At 42.8% G+C, this 24,490-nt stretch overlaps 1 protein-coding gene across 1 annotated transcript in view; it reads right to left on the reverse strand.

Moving 5' to 3' along the window:
- Positions 1–7,716: 7,716 nt before the first annotated feature.
- LOC138637604 (cytochrome P450 3A9-like) overlaps positions 7,717–24,490 on the reverse strand; it is a 104,101-nt gene continuing 87,327 nt past the window's right edge. Inside the window, exons 10-13 of the mRNA XM_069726423.1 lie at positions 17,660–17,820; positions 15,656–15,882; positions 14,272–14,434; positions 7,717–7,964 (exon numbers count right to left, since the gene is read on the reverse strand). Coding sequence (XP_069582524.1) covers positions 7,875–7,964; positions 14,272–14,434; positions 15,656–15,882; positions 17,660–17,820 — 641 coding nt within the window. The 3' untranslated portion in view covers positions 7,717–7,874. The remainder of the gene's footprint in view (positions 7,965–14,271; positions 14,435–15,655; positions 15,883–17,659; positions 17,821–24,490) is intronic.

Consider the following 24,490-nt stretch of genomic DNA (forward strand, 5'->3'; position numbering starts at 1 on the left):
CTAGGCAGGCTGGCTGGCTGGATCGGAGCCTTTAAAAACTGTTCCATCCCCGTGGCCTGGTCCCAGGGCTCGAGATATTGGAGCCGGCTGACCACCACGGGGAGGTGGCGCTGCCACGGGGCCTATCAGCAGTCCCTCAGTCACCGGGGCAGGGCCAGCGTCCTTACCTGCTGCATCGGTGCCTTTGGTGCCAGTCGGTTCCGTTGGCGGTGGAGTCTGCAGCAGCTCTGGACTCAGTGCTGGAAGCGACGCTGGGAGCGGTGCTGGTGGATCTTCCGCAGGTGCCGTCCGACACGTGGTCTTAGCGCTCAGCCACATCTGCAGGAGCTGGTCTATTAACTCTTCCATGCCAGCCCTCAGGAAGTCAGGGCCGACGCGTGATGCCCGGCTACGGTGTCTCTCCAGGTGGCTGAGGGAGTCCTCTGCTTCCACCCCACGCTCTGGTTCCGGGCGGTTGGCCATAGCGTTGTCCTCGTTGCTGACTCTTTTCTGGTTTTTTCCCGCTCTCTCCTCCGGGGGCGGTTTCTTTTTCTTTGTCTCACCCCACCATTGAGGATCAGGAGGCGGATCTCGGCTGCTGATGGACACGTCCTCAAGGTACAGTGATATTTAGACTGGGCGACCATTATTTTTCACGCTTCACAGTTCGTTCAAGCCCACGACGGCACGCCCTTCTTCTTGTCCTGCGCTCCTCGTGGTGCGGTAATGGCGGCAGTTTTGGCGGGAATTTTGGCGGTCTTTTGCAATACACAGTCCTTCAATAAATCACAGTTCAAGCACAATTCTGGCACAGTCTCTAGGCGCACATGACCTGATTTTCAGGCTTAAGTAAATCCTGTTCGTGACTCCAAAACGTGGAGCGCCCCCGAGGGCTAGGGTACTCGGTACCGGGTCCTTTGGTTCTCAGAGGGGATGTCACGGTGGCTGACCCGGTCCGTGGCCCTTGGAACGTCCGTACTAAAGGGAAAGGTCTTTAAAGGGGAAATGTTCGTGACGCCACCTGTGGTATTCGGTCAGGGTGACTGACGCTGCTTTAACGGGTCCGCTGGGGTGATGTTATGGCAGCTAGATGGTATACCTTCCCACAGGTGTTGGTTAGGAGCATGTTGGTTTTTGAGCATGTTTCTTATTCCCTTCCTTTCCCTATGTGAATGTCTCATCTTATTTAGTATTGTGGTTTTAAAAAAATTGTAATATTAGTATGGGGATGGATTCATCTTAACTTGGCATCATTTAGAACTGCTGTTGGACTTTGTCTTTTTCTGCTCTATTGCACAATATGTTTGATGCCACTGGGGAAAATGTCTTCAAAGAATTCATTCTAATTGTACTCCATTCTTTCTAACCCTCTAATTTGTAAGCCAATTTATGATTGTTTTGTATCATTTCTGATTGTTAAATTTTATAAAATTTAATAAAAATTGCAGTTATTAAAAAAAAAGTCTGACTGTTGTGCTTGCCAACAATGGTTTTGCCACGAAGTATTAAGTCTTGTTTGCCAGAGGGATGGAATACTCATTTCTCACTGCAAAATGCAAATAAATTTATATAATTTATACAATGTGATCTTCTGGATTTAATTCTGATATTCTATCTCTAAATGTTAAAATTAACTTACCCTTAAAATTATAGACTTCATGTCTTTGACAGTTCATGTCTTTGACAAATTTACAAAATCAGCAAGGGATCAAATACTTATTTCACCCACTGTATATGCCCTAGCAATTCCTGTTATGTATATGCACCAGTGTCTCCTGTGATATATATCCCTCAGCCCTTAATGTGATGTACAGTGGGTACGGAAAGTATTCAGACCCCTTTAAATGTTTTCACTCTTTGTTTCATTGCAGCCATTTGGTAAATTCAAAAAAGTTCATTTTTTTCTCATTAATGTTCACTCTCCACCCTATCTAGACTGAAAAAAACAGAAATGTAGAAATTTTTGCAAATGTATGAAAAAAAAAAACCTGAAATTTCACATGGTCATAAGTATTCAGATCCTTTGCTCACACACTCATATTTAAGTCACATGCTGTCCATTTCCTTGTGATCCTCCTTGCGATGGTTCTCCTTCATTGGAGTCCAGCTATGTTTAATTAAACTGATAGGGCTTTATTTTGAAAGGCACACACCTGTCTATATAAGACCTCACAGTTCACAGTGCACGTCAGACCAAATGAGAATCATGAGGTCAAGGAATTGGCCAAGGAACTCAGAGACAAAATCATGGCAAGGTACAGATCTGGCCAAGTTTACAAAAGAATTTCTGCAGTACTCAAGGTTCCTAAGAGCACAGTGGCCTCCATAATCCTTAAATGGAAGAAGTTTGGGACCATCAGAAGTCTTCCCAGAGCTGGCCGTCCAGACAAACTGAGCAAGAATGGGAAAAGAGCCCCAAGATCACTGTGGCTGAGCTCTAGAGATGCAGTAGGGAGATGGGAGAAAGTTCCACAAATTCAACTATCACTGCAGTTCTCCACCAGTTGGGCCTTTATGGCAGAGTGGCACGACGGAAGCCTCTCCTCAGTGCAAGACATATGAAAGCCTGCATAGAGTTTGCCAAAAAAGCACATGAAGGACTCCCAGACTATGAGAAATAAGATTCTCTGGTCTGATGAGATGAAGATAGACCTTTCTGGTAATAATTCTAAGCGGTATGTGTGGAGAAAACCAGGCCCTGCTCATCACCTGCCCAATACAATCCCAACAGTGAAACGTCGTGGCAGCATCATGCTATGGGGTTGTTTTTCAGCTGAAGGGACAGGATGACTGGATATCATTGAAGGAAATATGAATGCCGCCAAGTACTGAGATAGCCTGGATGAAAATCTCTTCCAGAGTGCTCTGGACGTCAGACTTGGCCGAAAGTTCACCATCCAAGAAGATAATGACCCTAAGTACACAGCTAAAATAACAAAGGAGTGGCTTCAGAACAACTTTGTGACCATTCTTGACCTAAACCCAATTGAGCATCTCTGGAGAGGCCTGAAAATGTCTGTCCACCAACGTTCACCATCCAACCTGACGGAACTGTAGAGGATCTGTAAGGAAGAATGGCAGAGGATTCCCAAATCCATGTGTGAAAAACTTGTTGCATCATTTCCAAGAAGCTCAAAAGGGTGCTTCTACTCAATACTGAGCAAAGGAGGGTCTACTTATGATCATGTGATATTTCAGTTTTTCTTTTTTATTAAGTTTGCAAAAATGTCTTCATTTCTGTGTTTTTCAGTCAAGATGGGGTGCAGAATGTAAATTAACGAGAGAAAAAAATGAACTTTTTTGAATTTACCAAATGGTTACAATGAAACAAAGAGTGAAAAATTAAAAGGGTCTGAACACTTTCCATACCCACTGTATATGCCTCAGTGTCTCCTGTGGTGTATATGCCCCACCTTCCTGAGATGTATTTGCCCCAGTGTCTCCTGTACTATATATGCCTTAGTCAGTCCTGTGATGTATATATCCCAGTCCCTTCTGTGATGTACATGCCCCAGCGTCTCCTGTGATGTATATGCCCCAGCTCCTCCCGTGCTGTATATGCCCTAGTCCCTCCTGTGAAGTATATGCTCCATTAACTCTTGTGATATACAGGTCCTTCTCAAAAAATTAGCATATAGTGTTAAATTTCATTATTTACCATAATGTAATGATTACAATTAAACTTTCATATATTATAGATTCATTATCCACCAACTGAAATTTGTTAGGTCTTTTATTGTTTTAATACTGATGATTTTGGCATACAACTCCTGATAACCCAAAAAACCTGTCTCAATAAATTAGCATATTTCACCCATCCAATCAAATAAAAGTGTTTTTTAATAACAAACAAAAAAAAACATCAAATAATAATGTTCATTTATGCACTCAATACTTGGTCGGGAATCCTTTGGCAGAAATGACTGCTTCAATGCGGCGTGGCATGGAGGCAATCAGTCTGTGACACTGCTGAGATGTTATGGAGGCCCAGGATGCTTCAATAGCGGCCTTAAGCTCATCCAGAGTGTTGGGTCTTGCGTCTCTCAACTTTCTCTTCACAATATCCCACAGATTCTCTATGGGGTTCAGGTCAGGAGAGTTGGCAGGCCAATTGAGCACAGTAATACCATGGTCAGTAAACCATTTACCAGTGGTTTTGGCACTGTGAGCAGGTGCCAGGTCGTGCTGAAAAAATGAAATCTTCATCACCATAAAGCATTGACCCTGCCCTTGATGAAACACAGTGGACCAACACCAGCAGCTGACATGGCACCCCACACCATCACTGACTGTGGGTACTTGACACTGGACTTCAGGCATTTTGGCATTTCCTTCTCCCCAGTCTTCCTCCAGACTCTGGCACCTTGATTTCCGAATGACATGCAAAATTTGCTTTCATCAGAAAAAAGTACTTGGGACCACTTAGCAACAATCCAGTGCTGCTTCTCTGTAGCCCAGGTCAGGTGCTTCTGCCGCTGTTTATGGTTCAAAAGTGGCTTTACCTGGGGAATGCGGCACCTGTAGCCCATTTCCTGCACACGCCTGTGCACGGTGGATCTGGATGTTTCCACACCAGACTCAGTCCACTGCTTCCTCAGGTTCCCCAAGGTCTGGAATCGGTCCTTCTCCACAATCTTCCTCAGGGTCCGGTCTCCTCTTCTCGTTGTACAGCGTTTTCTGCCACATTGTTTCCTTCCAACAGACTTACCATTGAGGTGCCTTGATACAGCACTCTGGGAACAGCCTATTTGTTGAGAAATTTCTTTCTGGGTCTTACCCTCTTGCTTGAGGGTGTCAATGATGGCCTTCTTGACATCTGTCAGGTCGCTAGTCTTACCCATGATGGGGGTTTTGAGTAATGAACCAGGCAGGGAGTTTATATAAGCCTCTTGTATCTTTTACATGTGTTTAGAGTTAATTAGTTGATTCAGAAGATTAGGGTAATAGGTCATTTAGAGAACCTTTTCTTGATATGCTAATTTATTGAGACAGGTTTTTTGGGTTATCAGGAGTTGTATGCCAAAATCATCAGTATTAAAACAATAAAAGACCTGACAAATTTCAGTTGGTGGATAATGAATCTATAATATATGAAAGTTTAATTGTAATCATTACATTATGGTAAATAATGAAATTTAACACTATATGCTAATTTTTTGAGAAGGACCTGTATATGCTTCAGCCCCAGAAACTCTTATGTGATTTATGTACAGCAGTCTCAGTGTATGTCATGTGATGTCTACGACAGTCTTGGTTTCTCCTTTATGATGTATATATAGCAGTTCCAGTGTCTCCTAAGTGATGTATATGCAGCAGTTCCAGTGTCTCTGCTTGAGTTCAATAAATGTCACATGTGAAGTGAATTTCCCACTGTGAGGAGACATGCAGTGTAATATGCATCTGTGTTCAGAACGTACTACTGCGATTTCTTTTCAAAATTCATTGCAAAGAGTTGTCTGCACTCCAGACTGATGCAAATATGGAAAAGCAATTGCGAGCAGTATTGTCAATGCCACCTAACCAAAGAGAAGCAGTTCTAGCCATCGTAATAGTGCTAATTAAATGTTTGACCAAATAAAGTTTGTGGCCAGAGGCGTAGCTAGGGTTTTGGTTCAGGAAGGGGGGGCGAAACTTCTGAGTGGGCCCCTAACCAGGTAACCTTGATTACAACTAGGTGATGCACCCTAATAGTGGAGGAGAACCTCAGCAGATGACTGCGCTATTACTGAAGATAATTTCTATATAAAGACCTACATAGATATTACCACCATATTGTCAGTGGTAAATACCAGCCCTGCAGAACATATAAGAGATAACAGCATAGTTATAGATGGTGACTTACCGCTGACGTTCTTTCTGATGGAATCGTTCACTTTTCCCATCTTTTCCATCTGGCCCAGACCGACATAACAACTTCTTCCAGCCACAACTCGGCTGCAGAGAACACAACAAAGACACATTTCGCTTCTTATATTCCAGCCATCACCATCTATTCCCAACCTGCACAAACTCCACATCCTTCTGATACCACAAATACTAAGCCGCTGCTGGGTTATGTGTCCCTATTACTGCCACCGCTGTGTGGTTCTCTGTGCCTTCTAAATTCTAAAGCACCCCTCTATAATAAAGTAATGCCGGGTGCAAGTGCCCTAGAAAACAGTGCCCACATTTTGCCCCCTAGAAAGTAATATTGCTCTCTGTGACCGTTTGACAGTCACAGTAACTTGAGTTCCCCTATAACAATAAGTGCCCACTTTACATTTAATAATGTCCCGAGTCTCCCCCCTGTACAGTTCCCCTATACACAGTATGATGCTCTCTTATACACAGTATGAAGCCCCCTCACTGTATAGTACCACGCACACAGTATACTGACCCCTTAGTAGCCCCCAAACTGTTTGATGGCTCCAACACTGTATGATGCCCCCTTCACTGTAATCCCCACACTGTACGATGGCCCCCTCACTGTAATCTCCACACTGTATGATGGCCCCTAGATAGCCTCCATATAGTATAATGCACCAGATTGTCCTAAACATAGCATAATGCACTCTCCATAGGCCTACTCTATATTGTATAATGCACCCCCATAGACAGACTCTAAAGCACAAGGCAGCACCCATAGGCAGACTCTGTAGATTAAGCCAGCACCCCATAGGCAGACCCTGTAGTAAAAGGCAGCATCCCCATAGGCAGACTCTATAGCACAAGGCAGCACCTATAGGCAGACTCTATAGCACAAGGCAGCACCCAAAAGGCAGATACTGTAGTGTAAGGCAGCATCCCCATAGGCAGACTCTGTAGTATAAGGCAGCACTCCCATAGGCAGACCCTGTAGTATAAGGCAGCACCCCCATAGGTAGACCCTGTAGTATAAGGCAGCACCCCCATAGGCAGACCCTGTAGTTTAAGGCAGCACCTCCATAGGCAGACCCTGTAGTATAAGACAGCACCCCATAGGCAGACAGTGTAGTATAAGGCAGCACCCCCATAAGCAGACCCTGTAGTATAAGGCAGCACCTCCATAGGCAGACCCTGTAGTATAAGACAGCATCCCATAGGCAGACCGTGTAGTATAAGGCAGCACCCCCATAGGCAGACCCTGTAGTATTAGGCAGCACCCCCATAGGCAGACCCTGTAGTATAAGGCAGCCCTCACAAATTAAAAAATACTCACCTCTCTTCCTCCTTGTTCCGCTGTCAGTGTCGGTGACGTCAGATGCTGACAGGGGGATGCCGATACAGCTGACCTTGCGATGACTGGCGGGGGGCCCATTGCTGCCTCAGAATGTAAATGTATTGGCACACTGTTACAGTAGCATAGCTCCGAGTGGGCCACCTCTGAGCACCAGACCCGGGGCAATAGCCCACTCTGCCCCCCCTTCCGTAGCTACGCTACTGTTCCTGGCAGGAAAAAAGATTACCCACCCCTATGCTGAGGCATATATTATCTTTATCAATTCTACAGATCTCTCCAAAAATAAAAGTCCATTTCAGGTTTTCTTAAATCTGACGTGCTCAATTAGTATGACCAAATTCACTCTCTCTTTTATTTTGTACTGTAACCACAGCTGCGGCTGTGATTACAATGTACTCCAACGGGTTCAGTATGCCTTTATGGGCATCCTAGGAGACATATAGCAACCCTCGTATATGATTCCCAGCACTGCTTCACAATATGTATATATAGTCCTGGGTCACCATTGGCAATAGGAATAATTACTGCATGATCTGATATAACATTCAGAGGTATATGTGCTCTTTAATCATTTTTGTACATAACAAAAAGGAATCTTGCATTCTATTTTAACTTGATTCCATTGTCAAGTCATATAAAAGCCCTTCAAATATAGACTTGACTGCATGAGCTATGAGGGACCATAGGTTTTTGTTGCTCACTCATCAACTTTACTTCTGGACACAAATTTTAGAACAATTGGTTTCTTCGGTTGCATGAAACTTTGAGTGCTGATCTCCATTGGTACCTGTTAAACAGAAAAATACACAGTGAGATATCAGCGAAACAACTCCGATAAAGGACAATTTTGGGTATAACAGTTGTTAACCCTTCATGACCAGAGTTTTTTTTCGGTTTTGCTCCTCTTCTTCCCAGAGCCATAACTTTTTTTATTTTTTCCATCAATATGGCAATTTGAGGGCTTGTTTTTTGCGGGATGAGTTGTTCTTTTGAACAACACCATTGGTTTTATCATGTCGTGTACTAGAAAATGGGAAAAAAAATCCAAGTGAGGTGAAATTGCAAAAAAGTGCAATCCCACACTTGTTTTTTGTTTGGCTTTTTTGCTAGGTTCATTAAATGCTAAAACTGACCTGCCATTATAATTCTCCAGGTCATTATGAGTTCATAGACCCCAAACATGTCTAGGTTCTTTTTTATATAAGTGGTGGAAAAAATTCAAAACTTTGCTAAAAAAAAAAAACATTGCGCCATTTTCCAAAACCCGTAAAGTCTCCAGTATTCGTGATTTTGGGTTGGGTGAGGGCTTACTTTTTGCGCCGAGCTGACGTTTTTAATGCTACCATATTGGTGCAGATACATTCTTTTGATCGCCCGTTATTGCATTTTAATGCAATGTCCCGGCGACCAAAAAAATGTAATTCTGGCGTTTTGACTATTTTTTATTGCTACGCCATTTAGCGATCAGGTTAATCCTTTTTTTATTGCTAGATCGGGTGATTCTGAATGCGGCGACACCAAATATGGGTAGGTTTGATTTTTTTTATTATTTTATTTTGAATGTGGTGAAAGGGGGTGATTTGAACTTTTATATATTTTTAATAACATTTTATTTTTACTTTTGCCATGCTTCAATAGCCTCCATGGGGAGCAATAAGCTGCCATAGCTCGATCGGCTCTGCTACATAGACTCGATGCTCAGATCGCCTCTATGTAGTAGAATTGCAGACTTGCTATGACCGCCGACCACAGGGTAGCGCTCACAGAAATCCGGCATCAACAAACATAGAGCTCTCAAGGAGACCTCTGGCTGTCATGCCGACACACCGGTGACCCACGATCACATGACGCAGGTCATCGGTGTGCACATCTCAGGCACGATTGCCAGAAATGTCATTTAAATGCCTCTGTCAGCGTTTGACAGCTGCATTTAATTAGTTAATATCCACGGGCGGATCACGATTCTGCGGGCACATGTCAGCTGTTCAAAACAGCTGACATGTCCCGGCTTTGATGTGGGCTCACCTCCAGAGCCCACATCAAAGGCAGGGATACTGACATCGGCGCACTATTTCGCCCAATGTCAGTAAGGGGTTAAATACGATTTTCATCAATCTCTCACAGAACACAAGTACAATTTCAAAATTTTTTAAAAAAATGAGTTTCAAAGAACATTTTTTTAACACATAAAATGAAAGTATGGTTAATAATATAACTTTGATTACAAAATCTTCAGTTTTACTCATATTAGTTGATGCAAAAATGAGTACACCCCACATCAAAAACTAATACATCTAGTATTTTGAATTATTTCCTTGATTTTTAAAGACAGAACCAAGTCTTGTTGCCATGGAATGAACAACTTGGTGACATTTTACAACATCTATCTTTTTTCCTTTTTTCAAGAACTAACTGTTTTAGAGTCTGGATGCTGGATGGAGAATGATGCTTGACTTGTCTCTTTGGAATTCCCTACAGATGTTCAGTTGGGATCAGGTCAGGAGACATATTTGGCCACTGAATCATTTTCACCCTGTTCTCTTTGAGAAATGCAACAGAGGCCTTAGATGTCTGATTTGGATCATAGTCATGTTGAATAAGTGCACGTCTTCCATGGGCATGGAGTAATGGTAGTATCTTCTCGTCCAATATACAGTACATCTGTGAATTCATGATAGCATCAATACAATGTAGCTCCCTGACACCAGGAGCACTCCCCACATAAGGCACTGCCATTACCATCTTTCACGCTAGGCACCATCCATTTTTCTTTGTACTCCTTACCTTTGTGATGCCATACAATTTTGAGCCATCAGTGCCAAAAACATTTATCTTGGTCTTATTCATCACTCCAGAGTATAGAGTCAGAGTACTTTTCATATTTTGCAACATGAACTATGGCAAATTGTAGGTGCGTCTTTTTGTGCATGTGCTTTAGAAGAGACTTCCTTTGTGTATGCCATTCCCCTGCAGTGTATGCCATATTGTGTCATGGAAATGACTCAACCCTGTTGGTTTTCTACTTCTTTAGCTAACTGCAGTGAACTTGCATGTTGACTTTCTTCAACCCATCTCAAGACTCTTCTTGTGTTAACTTCCACGGTTGGCCTAGAAATCTCTATGAGATGGTTACAGATCCATCTTTGTTTTTCTTTTTTTTCAGCACGTTTTTTTATCACTTTTTCTACAGTATTCTGACTGATCTTTTTGTAGCCTTCACCAGTGCACATTTCTCTTCCATGTGGTGCCATCGCTGACAGCATGAAATGAGAAGCAGTTAATGTCAGTAAGATTACTGCAGTTCACAGCTGCCTGGTCTCACGCCGTGCAGCGCGAGAGCTGGAATGATAAGCGTTAATGTTAGCGCTCATCATTCAGGCTCTCACCCTGCCCTTTGTGTGACCCGGCTGTGAATTGCAATAGCCTTACTGACATTACCGCTTGCAGTGTGAGAACTTACTGCCAGTTCTGTGAGCAGTGACATGAGTAAGGTTACCGCAGTTCAGCAAGCTGTTAACTGCGGTAACCTTACTGATGTCACTGCTCATCACAACAGCCAGGTTCTTGCGCATCACAGTATGATAACTGGCATTGGCTGCTGCTCCAGTCTATAGAGCTTTGTTTTCTAAACGGAGCTCCATATATTGGATGAAGAATACGAGGATCGTAGTGGGACCTCCATTTTTTTTATACTTACGGCAGACCAGTGTTGCTGATTTTTTTTTTTTTTTTAAGGAATGAGTGAATGAAGGAGATTGTCATGGAGTAATTTTTCCAAATAAAGAACTTTCATGTGTGTGTTTATTTCTTTTGACTATGGGGTTAGTGATTGGCGTGTCTGACAGATGCCTCTTCATCTATTAACTCCAGGGCATGATGTAAGCGACAGCTACTGACATCAACCCCACAAACATATTAGCCCAATTGCCACTGCCCCAGGGAAATCGGGAAGAGCCAAGGCTAAGCACCAAAATTGGGGCATCTAATGGATGCATCATTTCTGGGGCGGCTGTGGGCTTTTCTTATTATGCTGGGAGAAGGCCAGTATCCATGAACCTTCCCTGCCTATTAATATCAGCCAACAGCTGTCTACTTAGCATTTGCTGGGTATTAAAAACAGTGGGGACCCCACATCATTTTTTTTAAGGTTCCCCTTTTAATAACCAATAAAGGCCAAATAAAAAGCTGAGAGCTGATATTAATGGGCTCGAAAGCTCCATGGTTATCGGGCCCTTCCCAGTCTGATAATATAAGCCCACAGCTGTCTGCTTTTCATTAGCTAGTTATTAAAAATATTGGGAACCCCACATCGTATTTATAAATAATGTATTTATTTAATAGCTTAAATAAAGCTAAGCACCCTTTAATGCCACATGAATGGCACGAAAGGGTGTTAGTTTATTATATATATAGGGGCTTGAGATATTACATTTCCACATAATAAATAGTAATGTAATGATCGTTTCGTATATACATATGCCAGTCATAGTTCTCTGGTTGAGATGGATTCCTTTAGATATGAGGGGCAACGGATAGCTAAGGCATCCCTTTGATATAGAAGGCAGTATTTACTGTGTATTTATTATATCGAGAAATTCATTAATTCATACTGTTAACCCCTAAGCTTATGACAATTGATTATATGGGCTCATTTTTAAATAGGGGTGAATCCTATGGTGGTTGAAAATGGATACATGTTAGAAATCCGGAATTAGGAGTGATCATACCCACTAGGGCTTACGAGACATTTGTTTTCTCAAGCCCAGTGTGTGAGTTGTTTTTAACTCCAGTAGGTTTTGCGCTACATTGAAATAACCACACTTCTTAGTTTGGATGGTACAACGATAACAGTAGCTGAAGAATTCGAAAGGCTACTTTAGAATACTTCTAGTAAGAGACCAGTATTTTGGTATATTGGATTCAGTCACAAGACTGATCCGAAGCACAACCTACTATTGTTGAGTGTTTGTCTGTCTAATGCACTTTGCACTTTGTTATGGTGAATTTTTTGTTATAATTTGTACCTTTTTTAAGAGATTATAGTAAGGTTTATGTTTTAATCCTAGACGTACATACAGGCAAATATTAGGATTAGACTACGGGCTGATGATAAATAGCAATAATAATTTTTATTTATGTAACGCTAACATATTCCTCAGCACTCTACATGACATTATATTTCTATATAATTCTAATAGTTCGGGCTGTGAATTTACGGTGCTTGCCTGATGAATGGTCAGGTTTACCTTTGAGATGTGCATTAAAATCTGACACGCATGGTCGTGTAGCATGCAATTGTTTTCTTGCACCTACTATCTTGCATTCTTTCAGACCATCGCAGCATACTGCGATTTTTTTTTGTCTCAGTCCTATCCGAGCTGAGAAAAACGTTGCAGATGACTCATTTAATAGCATTGGTCAGAGTGCTATGCTATGCGATGTTTTCTCACATCCTCCGTATTTTACACCAGTATGAGTGAGCCCTAAAGGTGCAGTTAGAAATGCGCACCTCTTTATCGGCTTATGTAAACATGATGGTGATCGCCTCATGAACGAGGAAACACTTCCTCCTATTGTGATTAGATTGCTTATGCTGGCAAAAAAATCATTGTTATTGGAAGAATGTAACTTTGAGGATATGCTGCCTAAAACATACTATTTTGCTAGCGATTAGTGATGACAGAAGGTGCTCGGATAACGTGTTATCTGAATATCTTAGGCATGCTCGAATAATATGTACAAGTCCCTGTGGCTGCATGTTTTGCAGCTGTTAGACAGTTGCAACACATGCAGATATTGCTGACAAACAGGTAATCCCAGCATGTGTTGCGGCTGTCTAACAGCTGCAAAACAGGCAGCCGCAAGGACTCGAACATATTATCCGAGTACACCCAAGATACTCGGATAACATATTATCCAAGCACGTTCGCTGATCACTATTAGCGATTACTCTGTCTCTATCATTGGTCTAAACATGACAGTAAACAACTTGTATATAGTCAATCAGAGCTCGACTAACGGCCTCATATCAGCATATGTAAATGCAGCATAACATTTTGTATGAGATTTGTTTTTTGCTTTTGCTGCCATTTTCTGAGTTTTTTTCACCACTTAAAAAACCTATACATGTTTGGTATCTGCATACATACACTGACCTGGAGAATCATATTGTTAGGTCAGTTTTACCATATAGTGAACATGGTAAATAAAAAAAAGCTATTGTGTAATTAACACTTTTTTTAAAAAAAATTTCCTGCATTTGGAATTTTTTTCCCACTTTCAAGTACGCTATATGAATTATTTCATTCAAAAGTATAACTTGTCTCAAGAAAAACAAGACCTTATATGGCTATATTGACGGAAAAATAAAAAAAGTTATGGTTGCTGTAAGAATGGAGGGAAAAACTAAAATGAAAAAAAAAAAAATGAAAATCGCTTGGGGGAGCAGTAGCTAAATTGTCTTATTTAGTTAGACACTGTGAAAATGAGCAAGTTTGCAATTGACTTGTTTTTTTTCTTTATGCTGTCATTTTTTTTAAGTTAGAGCTTTTATCTTTCATAGAGTACAGTTGGTTTCCATGGAGCTCGACAACCAGTACCTGCCCAGACGCTAACCGTGTGTGCACAGTAACTACATTCTAGGAGGGAAGTTAACTCTTAATACACCAGCCACCTCTCTCCAGCCCATTAATTTTTACACAATGGTTAGCTGCTCACCAGAGCTGTAACTCAATGAGGAGCACCAGCCCCTAAATCAACCAGGAAATATGGAGAACCTGCATATGAGGACTTATTTTAGTGTTAACCAATTTTACCAACTATAGTCTATCTTCCCCAATCCTAATTTATCCTCCGTGTTTTCCACATAAGCCTCTACAAAAACTGTACAAATACGCAATGTATATATTTCCAAAATATCAATATACTACATAGTACAAAGATGTACCCTAGGGATATCCGCCAGTAAAATAAAATCAAAAGAAGAAAATTGTTGACCTTGTTGACCTCTAACTACAGGTAGAACCCCATGTACTTGAATGAAAACACCATTAATAACTGTGTTGATGATCACTAATAGGATTTAGTCATCTCACCAGTGTGTCTTTACATGGTCGACAGGTGAAGTGCTGGAGGATGGCTGTGATGGCTACCTTCATACTCAACATAGCAAATCTCATCCCTATGCAGTTTCTTGGTCCATCACCAAAGGGCAGGAAGGTGTATGGTGTTTGGTTTTCTCTATTTTCTTTACTGAATCTGGAGAAAACAATTAATGAATATTAAGGAATAAGTGCTGCCCGAGCATAGTCTTGGAATATTATTTAAGGAGCAAAATAAATGTAACTTTCATTAACAAAATGCATTAACTTTAAGAAGAATGATTGCAACCAAAGTAACCATGTTTGTAACATCACAATTTAATATTCTGTTTAAAGATTAAAGTGCAATCAACATGATAATAGATTATAATTGACAGAACTGACTGTGTTGTATACATCATTGTGTATGATCCCATGCATACACAGCCTGTCTTAAATGGAAGCCATACAGACTCCATGTCCATACAGCCTTTCTGTGATTTCAGCTGGTTTTGGTGTGTGCTGTGCGTAAGAAAGGTTTTCTCTCAGTGCCTCAAGAGGAGAGAACCTCTGTACATATATCATGTAATGGAGCATGTCACAGTGTTTGAAATCCTACAGATAGAGCCCAATGCACTAGAATGGGAACGCCATTAATAACTGTGTTGACGATATTGATGATCATTAATAGGATTTTGTAAAATGTTTTTGCCATTGACATGTATCTTAGTTTTTATCTTGCTCTGTTATTAGCACTAATTATTTAGTTTGTTTTCCACCTTGAGCATTTGGATGTGCTACATTTCTTTGACTATGGATTTAAAAAAAACAATATGTAATTGTAAACTGATCATAATATTACTGTTCAATGTACAAAAAATATATGTATATTACCTGAGCAGACATAGCAGAACACACCACCATGTCTTAACAATTGGAGAGTAGTTTACCGATGGACCGATGTTTAGCTGCAAAGTTTACATTGTGTTAGCGGAAACTGTCAGGTGTATTCTACAGGCATTGGTTATAGTTTTGATGACTTCCTTAGCCTCCGTCCATCATGAGGATGCAGTGCAATAACTTACACTGCACAACATACATTTTTCAGAGGCCTTCAGTATAGGAAAACCCAGTCAGATGAATTTCGCTCTACAGGTAAATTATTGATATGTAGATGCATACCGGCTGGACCAAGAACTAAACAACACACTTTTTGCCTCAGTCTTGTGCATGGCTGCTTATTGAAACATTAAAGTATATGACTAAATCATTTCCCTCTTTGTAAATCCTTTCAACTCTGGTCACGAATTGAAGCTTCTTAACAGAGGATTCTCCTCAGAATTTGCTAACAGACTAAATAAAAAGAGATTCTCTAAACTGGTCAACCCCTTTAAATTACCTCTCAGGACGGAATTCTTCAGGTTCAGGCCACAATTCGGGGTCGTTGTGCAACGCATAAGTTGGAATCATGCAGATTGTACCTTTTGGAATAGTGACACCATTAATCTCAACATTTTGTTTTGAAACCCTCTCTAGTCTTCCTGCTGGAGGGTACATGCGAAGAGTCTCCTGAATCACCATATCTAGGTATTCCATCTGCATCAATATGTCATAAGTAGGGCTAGCCTGAGGATAGATAAGATAAATAATAAATTACTTTTCCCAATAACCCAATTCAGGTAAACTGTTGGACTAATGGTACAGTATGATAAGAGTGTGGCATTTTTGTATAAGGTAAAAGCATGTATTTTTAACAGGGAAGTCTATGGATGATAATTGCCTCTGTATGTTGTTTGACAGTCAGTCGCTTTACAGGTATATGAGCTTTTCAATAATTCCAAACAAATAGCAGCACAGCCTAGATGGGTGACAAACTAATCCAAGTGAGTGGGCTCAGTATCCAGTCTTCCTGTGTCAAAAAGCAAAGCATGAGTCGGCGCATGCAAAAAGGTGAAATAAACTGTAATGATCCTTAGACTTTTTAATCATCTTAGTACGACTGCGACTTCATTTTTTGATTTTTGAGCTTTTCAATAGATTTTCATGAACCAAGATTCTGAGTAACAGTTGCCACTATTAAGTATCTGTGGCGCCCCAGGGTCCTGGTCGTCACAGTATCATTGCTTTTCTCACGGGGAGAGTGATGTTACGCTTGGGGGCAAGAAGGGATAACTGCAACCAGGTACCACAAACATGCAACACATTCACACTCCAGGCCACCAGGGGGAGCTTTTGATCCTACTTGCTTAGGTGACTCCCCATATATAAGGTAGTATTGGAGGGAAAGTTAGGGAGTTCCTGCCAGAGACACAGAGGAAAAAAAGAGTTCAGTCTTTCCAGGAAACAAACTGGATCAGTCTGAGGCAGAGGAAGGTTTTACAGAGCTGTGTAGCCTCAGTGCAGCAGTTCTTGGAAAGAGACATTCAGAAGGCCGAATTGATTGCAGCGAACGTGCAGGAGAGCAAAGCACAGGAGAGAATACCAGGGGGAGACCAGCCCCGAGCAGGCTTCCTCCTTCTGAGGTGCAGAGACCGGTAGCCAGAACACCGAGGTTGTAAGGACCTTTATGACTTATATCAGGCACCGGCAGGACAGCTGAACTCCAAGTTACCTGTCTGACCTAACACCCAGGAGGCACAGTGGCACCCCTCAGAGGCCGGGGCATGCTAGAGTCCCTATAAACAGCCTCATGCCACCAGTCATACGGGTTATGTCCTATCCTATCCGGGGGGACAGAGAGAGAGATAACATCTGTGAGGACCTTATGTGAAGCTTTAAGCAGTAAGGGACTACACCACCACGGTGCTAGAGGAAGGCTTTTGATTTCCACCTGGGTAAGGGGACTCCTAACTTGCCTTCAAGCCGACCAGACCCTGCCTGCCCTGTGATCTGATGCTCTGTACTGTGGATGCTGAAGTCTTCAGTAAACCAAGGTAAAAAGACTGCAATATTGTGTCCTCGTTCTTTACTGCACTTCTCACCATCTCCCATCTACTTCACGGGAGCCCTGGTGATACACTTCACCTGTGGGAAGTTATACCATTTAGCTGCCATAACATCACCCCAGAGGACCCCTTAAAGCAGCGTCAGTCCCCATTGACCGAACACCACAGGTGGCGTCACGAACATAAACTTTATTCCCTTTAAAGACCTTCCCCCTTTTACATGAGCGCCCTGGGCCACGGACCGGGTCACCACCGTGACATCCCCCTGTGAAACACCGGACCCACTACCGAATACCCCACGGCACAGGCGGGGCGACTCACATCCGTCAGAGCCTCCATTTAAAATATAGTTCATTTTTCTTAGTATCTACAATAAACTGAAGCTGAAAGCCCGGTGAGAATTTGGCTACATAATAAAAGTTAACAGATAAAAAGTGTGCACATTATTATATTCTCACCTTATTGGGAAGATATGAATCCACCTCCTCTTGCAGTTTCTTCTGAACATCAGGATGAGTGGCCAGATTATGAAACACATAAGTTAGTGTCAAACTTGTGGTCTCGAATCCAGCCAATATAAAAACAAGTGACTGCGCCATAATCTCCGTATCAGTCAGAGCTGTAAAGGAAAGCACTCTGAGTTTCTTAGGATGTATCCGACAGAAAAGATAGAAAATTACATGGCACAACACATCTGAGCAAATGCAAAACTACTTTAGCTTGCCTGTGGTATTGATAGACTACTGTCACGACTCTGTTGTCAGGTGTCCCGGGACCAGGGGCTCCTTCTTTGTCCCTACTGCTAGGGGCATCCTAACTCTGTCTCCTCCATGGATTAACTCTGATGGTGAAGCTGCTGGGGGCCACGTACCTTGCCTTGGCGACTGAATCCGCCCTGTTGTGAATTCTGCTTTTGGGCTCCCTCCGGTGGTTGTAGAGGGTAATGCAGTTGTGCCTGGACTGCAGGATTGGACAGGTGTATCTGCTAATTGGAAAGCTGACTGGGGTATTTAGCTTTGCAGGACTCATTAGTCCCTGCCAGTTGTCAATGTTCCTTTGGAAGTGTTGGTCCTGCCTGGCCTCTCCTGCTTGCTGCCATTTCAGCAAAGATAAGTGTTTGCTTCATTTTGTTTTAGACACACCGCTGTGTGTTTATTTTCTGTGCTATCTTGTTTCTATTTTGTTCCTGCTAGACTGTGCCTGATTGTTTTTCTCAGTCTACTTGGATTCGCTGGAGTCACAGATATACTCTCCACATCTTTAGTTAGGTGGTGGAGTTTTTGTATTTTTCTGCTGTGGATATTTTGTAGTGTTTTATGCTGACCGCATAGTATCCTGTACTTTCCTTTCCTATCTAGGTAGAAGTGGCCTCCTTTGCTTATCCCTGTTTTCAGTCTGCGTATGTCTTTTCCTCTCCTACTCACAGTCATTATTTGTGGGGGGCTGTCTATCCTTTGGGGGTCTACTCTGAGGCAAGAGAGTTTTCCTATTTCCATCTTTAGGAATATTTAGTTCTCCGGCTGTGTCGAGGTGTCTAGGTCTGGTTAGGCACACCCCACGGCTACTTCTAGTTGCGATGATATGATCAGGGCTTGCAGTCAGTATAGTTACCACTGCTCCAGCGAAGGTCATTTCATGCTGCTCCAAGGCCACCTGATCACAACAGTACAACTGGCCAGCAATGAGTTAAATGCATCTCAGAAGAAGGGAGGAAAGGTCTTGAGCCATTTTTTTTTCTTCAGTTTGATCTGTCTTCTCCTCCCTCTTAATCTCTGGGTGGCTGAGGAACCTAGTACTAACATGAATGTTCAGGAGTTAGCTTCTCGTGTGGATCAGCTTGCTGCTAGGGTACAGGATATTTCGGATTATATTGTTCAGACTCCTGCTTTAGAACCTTAGATTCCCACTCCTTATTTATGTTTTGGTGACAGATCCAAATTTTTTAGCTTCAAAAATAACTGTAAACTGTTTTTTGCATTGAGACCCCGATCCTCTGGTGATCCCATTCAGCAGGTTAAAATCATCATATCACTGCTGCGTGGTGACCCACAGGATTGGGCATTTTCCCTGGAATCTGGCAATCCTGCTTTGCTTAATGTTGATTCTTTCTTTCAAGCATTAGGGTTATTGTATGATAAGCCTAATTCTGTGGATCAAGCTGAGAAGACCTTGTTGGCCCTATCTCAGGGGCAAGAGGCGGCTGAATTGTATTGTCAGAAATTCAGAAAATGGTCTGTGCTGACTAAATGGAATGATGATGCTTTGGCGGCAATTTTCAGAAAGGGTCTTTCTGAATCCGTTAAGGATGTTATGGTGGGGTTTCCCACACCCTCCAATCTGAGTGATTCTATGTCTTTGGCCATTCAGATTGACCGGCGCTTGCGGGAACGCAGAACTGTGCGCGCTATGGCGTTATCCTCAGAGCAAATTCCTGAGCCTATGCAGTGTGATAGGATTCTGTCTAAAACGGAACGACAAGGTTTCAGACGTCTCAACAGGTTGTGTTTTTATTGTGGCGACGCTTCTCATGTCATTTCTGTCTGCCCTAAGCGGACAAAAAGGATCGCCAGTTCATTTACCATCAGTACTGTACAACCTAAATATCTGTTATCTGTGTCCTTGATCTGCTCATTGTCGTCATTTTCTGTCATGGCGTTTGTGGATTCAGGCGCCGCCTTGAATTTGATGGACTTTGACTTTGCTAGGCGTTGTGGTTTTCCCTTGCAGCCTTTGCAGAATCCTATTCCTTTAAGGGGAATTGATGCTACACCCTTGGCTAAAGATAAGCCTCAGTTTTGGATACAGGTGACCATGCGCATGGCGCCAGCCCACCAGGAAGATTGTCAATTTCTGGTGTTGCATAATTTGCATGATGCTGTCGTGCTGGGTTTCCCGTGGTTGCAGGTCCATAATCCTGTTTTGGATTGGAAGTCCATGTCTGTAACTAGTTGGGGTTATCAGGGGGTTCATAATGATGTTCCTCTGATGTCAATCACCCCTTCTCCCTCTTCTGAAATTCCGGAGTTTTTGTCTGATTTTCAGGATGTATTCGATGAGCCTAAGTCCAGTTTCCTTCCACCGCACAGGGACTGCGATTGTGCTATTGACTTGATTGCAGGCTGTAAGTTTCCTAAGGGCCGACTTTTCAACCTTTCTGTACCTGAACATACCGCCATGCGGAGTTATATTAAAGAGTCTTTGGAGAAGGGGCATATTCGTCCATCTTCTTCACCGTTGGGAGCAGGGTTCTTTTTTGTTGCTAAAAAAGATGGTTCTTTGAGACCCTGTATTGATTATCGCCTCTTAAATAAGATCACGGTCAAGTTTCAATACCCCTTGCCTTTGCTTTCTGATTTGTTTGTTAGGATTAAGGGAGCTAGTTGTTTTACTAAGATTCACCTTCGGGGGGCTTATAATCTTGTTCGTATAAAGCAGGGTGATGAATGGAAAACTGTGTTTAACACGCCCGAAGGCCATTTTGAATACCTTGTGATGCCATTTGGACTCTCTAATGCTCCATCTGTTTTTCAGTCCTTCATTCATGATATCTTCCAGAGTTATCTTGATAAATTCTTGATAATTTATTTGGACGATATTTTGATTTTTTCCGATGATTGGGAGTCTCATGTGCAGCAGGTCAGGATGGTATTTCAACTCCTTCGTGACAATGCCTTGTTTGTGAAAGGGTCTAAGTGTCTTTTTGGAGTGCAGAAGGTTTCCTTTTTGGGCTTTATTTTTTCTCCCTCATCTATTGAGATGGATGCGGTTAAGGTTCAGGCCATTCATGATTGGATTCAGCCCACATCCGTGAAGAGCCTTCAGAAATTTTTGGGTTTCGCAAATTTTTATCGCCGTTTCATTGCTAATTTTTCCAGCATGGTTAAACCCTTGACTGATTTGACTAAGAAGGGCGCTGATGTGGCGAATTGGCCCTCTGCGGCTGTCTCTGCCTTTCAAGAACTTAAACGTCGTTTTTCTTCTGCTCCAGTGTTGTGCCAGCCGGATGTTTCTCTTCCGTTTCAGGTTGAGGTTGACGCTTCTGAGATTGGGGCAGGGGCCGTTTTGTCTCAGAGGGATCCTGTTGGTTCCTTGATGAAACCGTGTGCCTTCTTTTCCCGTAAATTTTCACCTGCGGAACGCAATTATAATGTCGGAAATCGGGAGTTGTTGGCTATGAAGTGGGCGTTTGAGGAGTGGCAACATTGGCTTGAGGGAGCTAAGCACCGTATTGTGGTCTTGACCGACCATAAGAATTTGATTTACCTCGAGTCTGCCAAACGGTTGAATCCTAGACAGGCTCGATGGTCCTTGTTTTTTTCTCGTTTTGATTTTGTGGTCTCGTACCTTCCTGGTTCTAAGAATGTTAAGGCTGATGCCCTCTCTAGGAGTTTTTTGCCTGATTCTCCTGAGGTTTTGGAACCAGTCGGTATTTTGAAGGAAGGTGTGGTCCTTTCTGCCATTTCTCCTGATTTACGACGGGTTCTTCAGAAATTTCAGGCTGACAAACCTGTCCGTTGTCCTGTGGGGAAACTGTTTGTTCCTGACAGATGGACTAGTAGAGTGATTTCTGAGGTTCATTGTTCTGTGTTGGCTGGTCATCCTGGTATTTTTGGTACAAGAGACTTGGTTGGTAGGTCCTTTTGGTGGCCTTCTTTGTCGCGTGATGTGCGGTCTTTTGTGCAGTCCTGTGGGACTTGTGCGCGGGCCAAGCCTTGTTGCTCCCGTGCTAGTGGGTTGCTTTTGCCATTGCCGGTCCCCGAGAGGCCCTGGACACATATTTCTATGGATTTTATTTCCGATCTTCCTGTTTCCCAAAGGATGTCGGTTATCTGGGTTGTTTGTGACCGATTTTCTAAAATGGTTCATTTGGTGCCTTTGCCTAAATTGCCTTCTTCTTCTGATTTGGTTCTGTTGTTTTTTCAGCATGTGGTTCGTTTGCATGGTATTCCGGAGAATATTGTGTCCGACAGAGGTTCCCAGTTTGTTTCTAGGTTTTGGCGGGTCTTTTGTGCCAAGCTGGGCATTGATTTGTCTTTTTCTTTTGCATTTCATCCTCAGACAAATGGCCAGACTGAGCGAACTAATCAGACCTTGGAGACCTATTTGAGATGCTTTGTGTCTGATCAGGATGATTGGGTGGCTTTTTTGCCATTGGCCGAGTTTGCCCTTAATAATCGGGCTAGTTCGGCTACTTTGGTTTCGCCTTTTTTTTGTAATTTTGTTTTTCATCCTCGTTTTTCTTCTGGGCAGGTTGAGCCTTCTGACCTTCTTGGTGTGGATTCTGTGGTCGACAGGTTGCAGCAGATTTGGGCTCATGTTGTGGACAATTTGGTGCTGTCTCAGGAGGAGGCTCAACGTTTATTAACCGTCGTCGGTGTGTTGGTTCCCGGCTTCGGGTTGGGGATCTGGTTTGGTTATCTTCCCGTCATGTTCCTATGAAGGTTTCTTCCCCTAAGTTTAAGCCTCGATTTATTGGTCCTTATAGGATTTCTGAGATTATTAATCCGGTGTCCTTTCGCCTGGCGCTTCCGGCCTCTTTTGCTATTCATAATGTTTTCCATAGATCTTTGTTGCGGAAATATGTGGAGCCCGAGGTTCCCTCTGTTGATCCTCCGGCCCCTGTGTTGGTCGATGGGGAGTTGGAATATGTTGTTGAGAAGATTTTGGATTCTCGTTTTTCGAGGCGGAAGCTTCAGTACCTTGTCAAATGGAAGGGTTATGGCCAGGAGGATAATTCTTGGGTTTCTGCCTCTGATGTCCATGCCGCTGATTTGGTTTGTACCTTTCATCGGGCTCATCCTGATCGGCCTGGGGGCTCTGGTGAGGGTTCGGTGACCCCTCCTCAAGGGGGGGTACTGTTGTGAATTCTGCTTTGAGCTCCCTCCGGTGGTTGTAGAGGGTAATGCAGTTGTTCCTGGACTGCAGGATTGGACAGGTGTATCTGCTAATTGCAAAGCTGACTGGGGCATTTTGCTTTGCAGGACTCATTAGTCCCTGCCAGTTGTCAATGTTCCTTTGGAAGTGTTGGTCCTGCCTGGCCTCAGCTGCTTGCTGCCATTTCAGCAAAGATAAGTGTTTGCTTCATTTTGTTTTAGACACACCGCTGTGTGTTTATTTTCTGTGCTATTTTGTTTCTATTTTGTTCCTGCTAGACTGTGCCTGATTGTTTTTCTCAGTCTAGTTGGATTCGCTGGAGTCACAGATATACTCTCCACATCTTTAGTTAGGTGGTGGAGTTTTTGTATTTTTCTGCTGTGGATATTTTGTAGTGTTTTATGCTGACCGCATAGTATCCTGTACTTTCCTTTCCTATCTAGGTAGAAGTGGCCTTCTTTGCTTATCCCTGTTTTCAGTATGCATATGTCTTTTCCTCTCCTACTCACAGTCATTATTTGTGAGGGGCTGTCTATCCTTTGGGGGTCTACTCTGAGGCAAGAGAGTTTTCCTATTTCCATCTTTAGGGATATTTTGTTCTCCGGCTGTGTCGAGGTGTCTAGGTCTGGTTAGGCACACCCCACGGCTACTTCTAGTTTCGGTGATAGGATCAGGGTTTGCGGTCAGTATAGTTACCACTGCTCCAGCGAAGGTCATTTCATGCTGCTCCAAGGCCACCTGATCACAACACCGCCCTTATACTGTACCCTTCCTCCACCAAGGAAAGAGGGGAGAAGCAATGTACCATAATACCCCAACCTAACAGGGTAATACAAACAGGGGTAACAAAAAATACCAAACATACAAATATACAACAGAGGAATGCATCGGGGAGTGGAGGATGGGGTTAAACTGAAGTAGGAGCTGAAAAGAAATTTTCACAAACTTGCACCATTTAATAAGAAGGTGGTGTGCTTCTAATCAGTGCATGAGTAGGAGAAATCAGATGCTGATGTCTACTGGCTCCTCTCTGTCGTAAACCCATGACAGCTACTGAATGGCAGAGTGGAGTTAAAAATTGTTAAAGGAGTTGTCAGACCTTAGGCTACAAGTCTGCAGTCACTCTATTTGTCTGCAGACTTGTGAATACTCAAGTCGTGGGCACTGCGTGCAGTGAGGATTCTCCAATACCAGCTCTAGAAGCAGGAGGTCAAGTGACTGTGATTACTCGATTTGCATGTTTCTGGCCACATTTTGACAAGACATTTATGGCTTCGCTCAATACACTTAAATTGAGCAAGGCCACGCACATCTAGTTGGCACGTGACTGCAGTTATGCAAATCACATACTTGTGGTCATGCGCCCATTGCTACTGGCATTGCAGAATCCACAGCATGTAGTGCGCGCTCTGTGA

Source organism: Ranitomeya imitator, chromosome 5 (genome assembly GCF_032444005.1).
Source record: "Ranitomeya imitator isolate aRanImi1 chromosome 5, aRanImi1.pri, whole genome shotgun sequence".
Classification (NCBI taxonomy): Eukaryota; Metazoa; Chordata; class Amphibia; order Anura; family Dendrobatidae; genus Ranitomeya; species Ranitomeya imitator.